The sequence below is a fragment of the Diadema antillarum genome, unplaced genomic scaffold (assembly GCF_040938485.1).
Source record: "Diadema antillarum isolate AM-2024a unplaced genomic scaffold, OU_Dant_1.0 seq00000413_RagTag, whole genome shotgun sequence".
Taxonomy (NCBI): domain Eukaryota; kingdom Metazoa; phylum Echinodermata; class Echinoidea; order Diadematoida; family Diadematidae; genus Diadema; species Diadema antillarum.
In genome coordinates this window covers 318,811-330,813 of record NW_027271399.1, presented here as the reverse complement: position 1 = coordinate 330,813, position 12,003 = coordinate 318,811, and the positions used below count along the sequence as shown (strand labels likewise).

Below are 12,003 nucleotides of genomic sequence, written 5' to 3'. Positions count from 1 at the left end.
GCAAATACACAGGAAGCATGCATGAAATCTTAAGTACACTGAAAACAAAATCACTCTACTGTTGCGTAGCATAGAAACTGCATGATTGCACAACAGGTCGTTTGCTTACCCTGGCCGGCAGGCATGCATGAATTATTTCCACGAAAGAGATGATGGTTGCAGCGGCACGGTTACATGCATGTACATGTAGGATCACCGTTGACATCTGACACATATCATTTATTGCCCACAGTGTACGGGTACATTGCTTTCTAGTGGCTTGACTCGAAGTCAGATATCTATTTACTACACAACTTACATTTTATGGTGCTGAAATTTCCATGAGCTTCATGCTACTTTTAGGGATCATAAAAATACTTGTGGAGGTACTATTTATTTTTTGAAAATAACTCCATCCACCAAATTATAAATAAGCAAAATTCACTACAATTTGCCCAGCAGGGAGGTGGATACTGTGTTTCGAGGATGAAAATGACACGTGGGGACAACACGAAGGGTACTAAATAATGAACCCTGAATTACATTGATATGAAGCCAAGGAAAGAAATAGTGGGTGGTGTATCTGCTTGCATATTATACACACACTCATACACTCACACACACATACAATTGTCCTCACCTTTTGGTCTTGACACTAATGTATAGTATACTAGCTAGCCTAATGGGAGAGACAACTCCTTGAATCCCAAACCCATACTAGAGCCAGCAGGGTAGTATTCTATTCATTTGTTTTTAAATGAAGTTGGTTAATTACAAAAGAGGGGTTGCTCCCTTTAATGAACTGAAGTCATTTGGGCGGTAGTCTCTGTAAGTCATCCCCGTTGAAGCCAGTGATCCTTTGTATCAAGACGGCTCCCCCTGCCCCATTCGAAGAGATAATGGCTTACTCATCGGCAGCCCAATCTGGGTCTCGGCACCAGGAGCGGGGACAGCAGTGCATTCTGGGATTGCGCTTGGATTACCAATTTCCTGTAGTACATTCAACAGCTGCCGTCGAGTATTGGCACCACAATTTGCTCATTAATGCATGTCATGCGCATCTTTGGAGGGACATCTTGGACTACAGTAGGGGCTTAAAGGTCGTTGCTCCCAATTGTAAATCATCGTAATGGTCTCGGATGGGAAAATATATTGATTATTCAAAACAATATCTTGCAAAGATGAGTCTCTTTACAGGCAATATTGGAGGTCGCTCACGAAGAAGGCGCCTCATGTTGTATAGATAACATGATTTATCATGAAACTGGTTCATTTTCTCATGGTCATAGAATGTTTTAATATCAATACGGACAGAGAACAGTGACCAAAGCATTTTTGGAAAGAATACTGGAGCCAATTCACAGAATATTTTCATGTCTGTCTCACTGCTTGGTCTCTTAGAACTGTGAGCTATAGCTTAAGGGGGTGCTCTGGACCAGTTAAGAATTAGTCTGAGGGTACAATTTTATAAGCACAAGAGTGAAAATTTTATCACAAAGACATGTTGAAGTTTTGTTGATTTTCTCAAAACAATTCTGAAAAGTCAATATGAATATGAAATGAGTGAGCTGATGATATCATCACCTCACAATATTCCATTGATCGTGTACGAAAACTGGCAGTAATGTCCCAAATTTTTTATCTGACTTTGATCAAATCTGCAGTTATGCATATCAAGGTGTACTTTTCTCTTTTAAACTAAATGCTAACTGATCTAGAATTTCCCTTTAATGCACACACCCTGCGTTGATTTGGCATCATCACCCATGAACCTCGGGTGAGAAATTGATGATTTTAGGGCCTGCCTACTCCAACTCTGATGAACATGCCTTTAAACTGTCCTTCCGTGTACTCATTTACTCCTCTCTGTGTAGTCCAGTTAGCTTCATTTGAGGCAGGAGGATCAGACAGGAATAAGGGCTACATTAGATTACCTCATACCAGTTAGCTAATGAAATGTGCATTTTGACAATTTGGAACATTTATTGGTTTAGGGAGGCGGGAATGAATGAGTTCCAGCTGTGAGACCCTATGAATACTTATAGGTTACAAGCTCTATTATCTTGTTGATGGCCGTCATCTGTGGACATTATTAAAGGGACTGTACAGTACTGGTTGAGGTGGGGATTCATGTTTTGAACATTCCTAAATGAGATAATGAGAAACCGCTTATGAAATATGAAAGAGCATGTAAATTTAAGATGGATTCAACGTTTATTTGATGAAAATTGGTTTCAAGTTGCTGAGATATCAAAATAAGTGATAATAATAAAGGCGACAGGCCACGCCTTTTATTAGGATCTCTTTGTTTCACCTTGTTTTTGGATATCTCAGCCATTTCAAAACCGATTTTCATCAAATAAACTTTTGATACCCCTTAGAATTGCATGGTCTTTGACATCTCATAGAGTGATTTCTGAATATCTCGCAAAACATTGTAAGCTAAATCCTCACCTCAACCAGAACTGTACACACCCTTTAAAGGGGTAGGAAAGCACTGAGAAGAGAATCTGCATGCACAAATAGGTTAAAGCATTTACTGAGCACTAAAAACCTGAGTTTACCATGATTGACACTCTCAAGTTGTGTCACCTTTTTTTTTTTCTTCTTTTTTTTGCCTATCAAATTTCACTAGTGTGCAGACATTATATATCAGGTTTAGATTGATTTTAGAGTAAAACAGGTCTGCTGATGCAAACACTTGTCAGGTTTGTTTGTTTGTTTGTTGGTTTGTTTTTGTAAGATTTACTATTTTAACATAAGCAAACCTCTCATCAAAAACATATGATACTTAAAATGCAGTGTAAAGGTGAAATGCTAGTAAGATTGAGAGCTATGACATTTGTTAAACTCTCTTCTTTAGATGCAGAGTTCTCTTTGTTACACTGTTATACAGTCTAGCATCTCAGACAGTAGATTATGGAGTTCCCAGGGAATGTAATATTCATCGACCCCTTGACTTCCAAGTATGCAAAACATGTTCTTAACTTTCTCCATGACTACTGCAATATGAATGTAATGATAATGTTGCTTTAGTTTCACACCTCTTGTGAAAAACAATCTACTCTTCGATGATTTGACTCTTCATGATGATGAGAACTTAAAACCAGTACTGCGTCATTCGCCGTGAAGTGTTTTGGTAATGTGAGCCAAATGTGTAAATTAGGTGACATTCAAGTTATAAGACACTGAAAGTGAAACTCTATTTCATCACCACTACAGGTACATGTACTTGCTATCCAAACATTTTGCATGTGTGGTCTCTTCACTAATGATGTGGAAATAGATCCTCAAGCCAGAATTTTTAATTTATTCCAGTTTCTTAAATTCATTTCAACAGAATCCATCTTAACAAACCCATTGAGGACTGAGTATACTCGGGCAAGTGTCTGAGGGAAATGCGTGTTGTAGCAAAACAGCCCATCCTCACTGGGTTGAATAGGTTCTTTCTCCTTTCAAGATTAAATGGACCAACCGTATATGAACAACACACACGCAGATAGGCAGAACACCACATAATTTGCTAGGTTCTGCCCAAAGGAAATTTGGGCATAATGTGCACAAGACAACCTACCTGTATAAATACAAATCAGGTTACTTTCTGTTGCATATCAAAAAGATTTACTAAATAGTGCTGTTAGGACATGAAAATGTCTTCTCTTTCATCATTTTGAGATGGCAGGTTAACTGTATGATCCAGTGAGAATAAGACTTCCTTCTAATCCAGCCCAGTGATTTTACTGCTATCAAATCAAAGCAAGAAATTATCATCGGTGAAACCTGATCCCTGCTTTATCTTCACTGCTTGTAACAACTTTTTACAGAATGTTTTTGGAGGCGGGCTGTTCTATTTATAGTAACCACTGTAATGATGTCATGCCTATGCATCATCACAACATTTTATTGTTACGGTTTCTCATGTTTATTTCTTTATTGTGTCACAGGATTGTACGGATATGTGATACCAATAAATGGATTTTTTTTTCTGTACCATGAATATGGTTTGTGTGTCAAGGATGCAAGGTAAGACTTTTTCCTTGAACCTCTTAAAGGGGGGGGGGGGGTAGGACTTTTTCCTTCCTCTTCATGGGGAGAGGGGTACTTGTGTGTGTGATACCTTTTAATATCAATGAAACTCATCAACCCTTGTGTCTTCTTTCTCCTAGTTTATACCTCTTCAAATTGGGCATAGCTCCTCAGATACAAGATCTCTATGGCAAAGTGGACTTTACAGGTAAGAAATCTCAACTTTAAACTGCACAAAATATTTAATGGTTAAAACACAAAGCATTGATCAGGAACCACCACCACCAAAAAAAAAAGAAAAAGAAAAAGAAAACAATTCTCTGATATTTTCATCTAAACATTATACATATAAAACTGATGTGGTTTTTTTTTTTAATTCAAAATTGAGATTTACCTCAAATGTACCATGTAGTGAACACTATTAAAGCTGCCTGTAGGTGTCAAGGCCACATTCAATTCTCTTGACAGTGGAGACTGTTTTGTTTGCAAAGTCAAAACATGAGGGCCATTCTCATTGCAAAAAATCGCGATATGAAAACTCGCGATGTTTTACCTTTGTGTCCACCTTGGCAGGTAAACATCGCGAAGTTAGCTCCGGTGCCAACAATCGCGATCTTTCATGAAGTACTGAGCATGCCCAGTTTAATCCAGTCGCGCGCTCGGCCTTTGTTTGGGGTCAAGCGGATACTGAAGTCACGTGAGTAATATCGCGACATTTCTGCTGCATGCGTTCTCATTGGAAAACTCCTTGCGAAGTTTCGCTCGAAGTTAGAAAAATCGCACTCCGTCTTGCGATTTTTCGGGCGACGGTTTAGTGAGAGTTGCTAGGCAACTTTCACCGTAACTTCGCGATTTTTCTAATATCGCGAGGTTTCACCTGCAATGAGAATGGCCCTATGCAGATAGATTGGCAGAGACAGTGTGTGTCATTCTATCAACATCATCAACCTGTAATCTACCAGCGCAGCTTTCCAGGATTTTTGACAGTCGCATGGTGGCCACATACACACAGATAGCTCATTGCTTACCAGCCACTCTGCCGGATGGTTGGGCTGTTCCGACTATGTTTCCCCCGTGGAGGCAAAATGTTCGTGAGATAATGAGATACGGCCTCTTTATTTTGGCAAGGGAAGGAAGGGTTGCTGGTTCATCCAAGGATCCCTTTCCTTCAAACTAAACGGTCGCTGTGCACTTTTTTTCCCTTTTTTCTTTTCTTTTTTGGACAACATTGATGTGGAACATACACAATGGAACTGGGAGTGGTAATGCGAGGGAAGAGGAGAAGAAGAAGGGAAAGAATGAGAACGAAGGACCACCTGCTGAAGGAGAATTCTACAAAAGAAATCTTCCAATTATTCTGTTTGTCTGCTTGGTACATGTTTATTTTTCTTTCCCTCGCAAAAATCCACAGTAGTGAAGACACATACTTACAGCCCTAGCAAGATGATTGAGTATCTGTATGGAAATGTTACTTTATATTAGCCATACAGGTGATTTACTGCAACATACAACTGTGGATGGATTCCATCCATACATTGTAGATTGTGATGACTGATGTTCATTGCCTGTTTTCAATGGAACTTACGAGGAATATTACTTACAAAGTGCCTCATGACAAACTAAAGTATAGAATATTTAAAGACAGTCAAAATAACATTTAAAAAACAGAAGTTTCGTGAGAAAGTTTGATGCAATGAGAGATTAAGAGGGGTGCTGGAACAGATTTCAAAAGAATCGTTTGACATACACACCAAAATGTTTCTTTTTGCAGGTATTCAAGTAAAACTGATAAAGATGTCTGCCGTGCATATCATAATCCTTGGAATAAATTGTGTTTTATACACAAATGAATTGTCCTATAGTAGTTGAGTAGTGATGGCATATTATATGGCTAGTTTTGTGAAACAAGTATATGGGCTGTTACCTGATATATAAATTATACAGTAATAGGTGAGCAGATTATGGGCATGGAATTAGAACTTTATCAGATCTCACTGTGTTTCATTTTTTATTATGGAACAGAGAAAATATTCATGTACCTCAAAAGCTGCATGTGGTCTTTGCTATCAAAACAAGAAAATACACATACCTGCAAGTAATATTGTGTGCAAGGTTCAAAGGAGCTTGGTGTACTTGAGTATAAATTTTATGTAACTGTCTACCAGCATGTCTGAGATGGAGCTTACGATGTGTAAGATTACTTCATGTAGGGGATTTAATGAACTTGTAGCAAGTATATGACGTGTGATGTAATGGGAATGATTGTGTTCTTGTAAAACTATTTATGATACTACAACGCTCTGTAACTGTTCTTGGTTCTCCCTTGATTCACAAAAATGGATGTCACAGGATTTTATTTCTTTCAATGAAGCTTTGAAAAGTTTAACAATTTACATTTGTAAGTGTGTCACACAACATGTGGCAAATATAGTGTATATTTTGTTGTGGTGTATTGATCCTATAAATACTGTACACTATGGGACATCATTTTATAGGACACTTTCACCTTCATATACATGTGGAACGAGTGAATGCAGCAATATTAATATTAGAAAACATCAATGAAAGTTTGGGGAAAATTGGACAATCCATTCACAAGTTATGAATTTTTAAAGTGTCTGCACAGTCACTGCTGGATGAGAAGACTACTGCACAGTGTGTGATGTCATGTGCATACAACGATATAAGGAAAATATAAAGAGAATTTCACAATTTATCTTTATTTTTTGAAAAAAGTGCACATTTCCTCAACTTTTCACTGATGTACATTGTATGTTAAGGGTAATATTATTCCCCCTTCCTTCTGAAAGAGGCAAGTCAAGCTTTCTTTTATTATGCGAGAAAAGTGAAAATATGTTGAATTTTCTAAATGTTTTCTTTATATCGTTGTACACATATGACATCACAGGCTGTAGTAGTCTTCTCATCCAGCAGTGACTGAGCAGAAACTTCAAAAATTTATGACTTTTTAACGGGTTGTCCAATTTTTCTCAAACTCTCACTGATGTGTTCTACCAATATTGCTGAATTCACTCAATCCACATGTCTATGAAGGTGAACTTGACCTTTAAGCATTATAACTTGCATCAGATTGATTTATGAATGCTAGAAAGTGAAATGGAGAAATGAAGGTGATGAGAAGAAACTGAGAAGAGAACTTGACTCTGTTCAGAACCAACAGCCAGAGTAAAATTTTTTTTTTATTGGAACAGAAGCATGTATGTATCCAGGCTTCACTGCACGCACTGGATGTATACGAAATGTTGCTCACAGATAAGAGAATGGGATTTTATTTCCTTTCTTTTTTCTCCATTTATATCCTCAGAGACCTCAATTGTGAAGACCTCTTAGGAATAAAAGTTTTTTGTTTTGGTTTAGTTTGTGATTTTGTGCCAACATAACAATGCTGTTCCCAGCAGAGGGTAGAACAAACTTTTTTATGCGTCCTTATACATTGTAAATTAAAGCTTGGAGGCCTATTATGTTTCATACCACTTATCCTTATCTATGAGAGGTGAAATGATGAATATTTAGCTGTGTGAATCTTTCTCACAGTGACTTTTCCTTCTTTCTCCACAACTTTTGAAGTTTCAATATCCCATGGAGTAAATTCTCTCTCCCATTAACTTGAAATTAAGACAACATGCACTTGAGGTACAAAGCATACGGTATCCTGAGGTTAAAAAGAAATGTAGAGTTTCATAAATGATGCTAGTCTTAGCAGAGATGGAAATGATTTGAGCTTAATGATAGATCCCATTAGGAGGTGCTACACTGTGAGTATCGGATTTAATTACTTTAGGCAATCCTCAAGTTACAGAAGATGGATTCCTCTTCTGCTTGGATAATCAGTTGTCCTTCATAAATCACATTGCGTGGTACTAGTACTGTAGCGGATATTTGAAACTAGTAAAGGTGTGAACTTTCCAAATTCTAACCAAGTATCAGTTTCATACAATGTATGTTAGTACATGTTATTATATAGAAACACACACTTATCCCTTGTAAGAGTAATGACTTCTTCTTGAAGTCTTCACTTTGTGGCTTGCTTTGTTGTATTTTCTTAGATACTTGATACAACTGTAACTTGACCATGAATCCTTTTTACCTCACTCAGGGCTTTGTTTGTGATTGTCAATGGGGGGAAATCTTTTGAAGTGAGCTCTTTTTACAAAACTTAATAAAATCTTGTGAATGAGCTCTTATCAAAACTTAATGGGGCATTTTAAATCTTGTAATGCTCAGTCATCGTACAGATTGTTTTTTTCTTCCAAATTATATCTTACACACCTAACAATGTGTTTCCCTACTAGCTTATTAATGCACGCTGTTGTTGGTTACTTTAACAATCATTACCGGTACTCAAGATGATGCTCTTGACATGGAAATCCTCTTGTCAAATGACACTTGACAAATGTCTGTGCAAATCAGAAGGTTTAGCTCCACAGGGCAAGCTTTCAGCCAATGGAGAGTGCATCATTAGAGAATAAAACTTTACCAAAAAAAGAAAAGAAAAAAAGAATTACACCCTCACCTACCTTTGTGCCAGTTTTAGATGAGGATGCAGTATTGATTTTGCAAAAGATTAATTTATGTATATGCACTTGTCATTATGTTTTATTTAAAATATATTTAAGATTTGTCACTTATGTGTAAAACTTGTGAATTTGGATCTGTGATCAATAAGGACAATTAGCCTTTAACTGGAGTCATGACAATATGGATGTGAGCTCCTCCAAAGGAATCATTATGATAAAGGGTCAAGGAAGGAAAATTGTAAGCTTTGTCCAGGCAACAACATGCGATGAGTCATCTGAATTGATTAAAGGGTCATAGTCCCGGTAGTGTAGAAGGCGCTGTTGATGATACTGCCGATCACCGTTAGCATTGATACGAAGATTACCGAAGTTGAGCTGTCATCAAGAGTAAAGTGCGTAGGTGTTGCTAAGTAACGTTGCCTTCGTTGTCTTCTCTGCGCATCGCGCAGTCTGTAGTAATGCCAGGGTGCGTGCATATGTGCTTCTTATTATGACATCACAAAAGAAGTTTGCTAAAGCTGTCTTCCCCCTCAGCCGAATCATAAGCCAAACTGTGATCGGACAACTGAGTACAGTGAATCGGACTTCTTTGGACTCGGGGAAGTGGGCCAAAGCGTAAGCGCCAAAGAGGAGGCGATAGCGTAGGTCTCTATAGGAAACTTGCGCCGTGGGCCCGCGTACGCATTTGACTAAAACACCGGGACCATGCACCTTTAAACATTCTGTAAATCTGAGAAAATAACCCAATATAGTGACTGATGACACGTGATGTCATAATTACTCAAAGATGTATAAAACTACAGTGGACATGACGTTCTCATGTTTCACTGTGAAACCAAAAGGCAGCTCCATCTATTGTAAAAGACTTGGCACTTGTTGCACCAATGTCGTCTTCATCTGAAAGTGTAATCTGCCGAGGAAGTGGGAGTTGGGTGGAGATTGTGTTAAGCCTCAGAGAGATAATTCACGAAATTCATGTTGTATGAAGACCACTTGTTTCGCTCTCTGAACTTTGTTTGGAGATGAGTTGTTTTGTTTGTTTGTTTTTTTAGCAGACCACGCAATATTGAGGTTTTCATATTGAACCTTAACAGCCACCACTTCAATTTCCATTAATAGTATCTAAACATATTTTTCATAATAATTCTGTTTAATGTATTTTCCTGTGTTTATGATAGTACCTACACTATGTTGAAATGTTTCATATCCTGTTCATTTTCTACTTTCCACACCACCACAAGCATCTTTCCAGGGTAGATTGAGTGCTTTTTAAAGAGTTCATTAATCATTATCATAAATATAATATCTTTTATGTGATACAATCATGGCATGCTGTGTGGTAGAAACTTTGAATCTACTTCCTTGATTGCCTCACAGGAGACTGATAGTCTAATATGTTGTTTTTTGTATATATATATTTTTTATCCATTCATCTTATCCATTTCTCTGATCCTTTTATTCCCATATTCCCCCATTTCTGTCTTTCCTTCTCTCTCGCTATCTCCCTGTCTCCTTCTTTTCATTCTCCTTTACTTTCTCCTTTCTCTTGTATTTTGTCAATCATTCTCTGCTGATTGTATAATTTTTTTTTTCACTGCTGTATCTCTGTTGATCCTTCATTCTTCCTACACTTTCCTCTTCTCACTGTATTATGTCTCTTTTTATCTATTCTATCCCCAATTTTCTCTCTCATTGTTCTCTCTGTCTTTCTTTTTTCATCTATATTATCATCTACTACCTGTCTTATGACATTTATTGTCTTCTCTCCCTCTGTCTGTCTGTCTGTCTGTCTGTCTGTCTCACAGAGGAAGAGATCAGTGCCATGCAGTCAGAGCTGGACAAGTACGGGATTCAGATGCCTCAGTTCCACAAGATAGGCGGTCTCCTTGCCAACGAGGTTGGTATCATACAACAGTGTGTCGCTTTGGAGTGTATTCTAAACCCTCCTCAATGACAACAACAACTACAGTAAAGAAATGAATGAACCGACTTTCTCTCTCTCTCTCTTGGAGAGTTCTCCCGTACCACTTGATGATGAGTAGCTGTTCAATGTCTGCCAAGAAAACAAGCTACCGAAATGCTATACGGTAAAACCAGATGTGTTCATTTGCAGGAAACTTTTGCATATATTTAATTTCATGAGGAGCCAAGATTTACGAAAGTAAAATGTAAGCAAATGTTTTATCTACACTGTGCATTGAATGCCAGTCGCCAATATGCAAAAGTTTCATACTGCAGATGTTTGTGGTTTTACAGTTGTTCACATTGAAACATGAAACGTCATTGAAGAAGCCAAAGTTGTGTTAATTACGTTGGTGGTATTACATGGTCCGGGAGATACCAGTAGGTGTTAGTGTGTATAAAGGTAGTAGTTAAAGGAAACCCAAACCCAAAGAGCAATGTTGATTGAGTGAAAGCAGCAACATTAGTAGAACATATCAGTGAAAGTTTGAGGAAAATCGGACAATCGACGCAAAAGTTTTGAATTTTTAAAGTTTTGGTGTTGGAACCACTGGATGAGGAGACTACTAGAGGTTGTGGCGTCATGTGTGGACAACAATAAAAAGAAAATATAAAGGGAATTTTGAAAAAGAAAATCATTTTTCATGAAAATTACACATTCCATCAACTTGATACTGGAATTTTCTTTATATTTTCTTTATATTGTTGTACACACATACGTCATAACCTTTAGTAGTCTCCTCATCCAGCGGTTCCAGCACCAAAACTTTAAAAATTCATAACTTTTGCATTGATTGTCAGATTTTCCTCAAACTTTCACTGATGTGTTCTACTAATGTTGCTGCTTTCACTTAATCCACATTGCTCTTTGGGTTTGGGTTCCCTTCAAGCTCCAAGGTAACCTTCAGGATGTACGCTGCTTCTGCAGGCACTGGGGTTATAGAGCTCTATACAGGACTGCCGAATGAACAGTATATTTCACAGTGTTCTTGTGAATTTAGTAAGTCTACTGATATTCAATAAAGTTAATGACTCACAAAAATATTAATTGGTGTGTAACAAGTTTTGAAATCAATAACTTATCCTCTGATAAGGGATAAGAATGATTAATGGCATAATAATGGTATATAACCTCTGTTCGCAACTTTCGTCTATGTGCATTTAAATGATACACATTAAATGCTTTTATATTGCTTCTAAATTATTTGGTACTCTGGTTCTATAACAGAGAGCATTGGCAACATGCACACACATACAGTAGGTATAGAAAAGCATGCATGCACCAGGGTGGTTACGACTCCGTGCACCCCTAGTTACAACCCCCACGGTGTATGCATTTATATGAAGGGGCGAGATTATCACTGTCTGTTCAATTCCAATGAATAATGTTTTGTTTACAAAATAAATCTGGCCAAAGTTTGCACAAATAATGTTCTGTTGTGGAGTTGGTGGGTATTTTTTCGATGAAAATACACAACTATGGTTTATAGGTGTTGTA

At 37.6% G+C, this 12,003-nt stretch overlaps 1 protein-coding gene across 1 annotated transcript in view; it reads left to right on the top strand.

Annotated features, from left to right (window-relative positions):
* The window catches only part of LOC139732332 (ras GTPase-activating-like protein IQGAP1), a 123,236-nt gene that overhangs the window by 38,439 nt on the left and 72,794 nt on the right, over window positions 1-12,003 (top strand). The window contains exons 6-7 of the mRNA XM_071643198.1: window positions 4,146-4,213; window positions 10,349-10,440. Of these exons, the coding sequence (XP_071499299.1) occupies window positions 4,146-4,213; window positions 10,349-10,440 (160 nt within the window). The remainder of the gene's footprint in view (window positions 1-4,145; window positions 4,214-10,348; window positions 10,441-12,003) is intronic.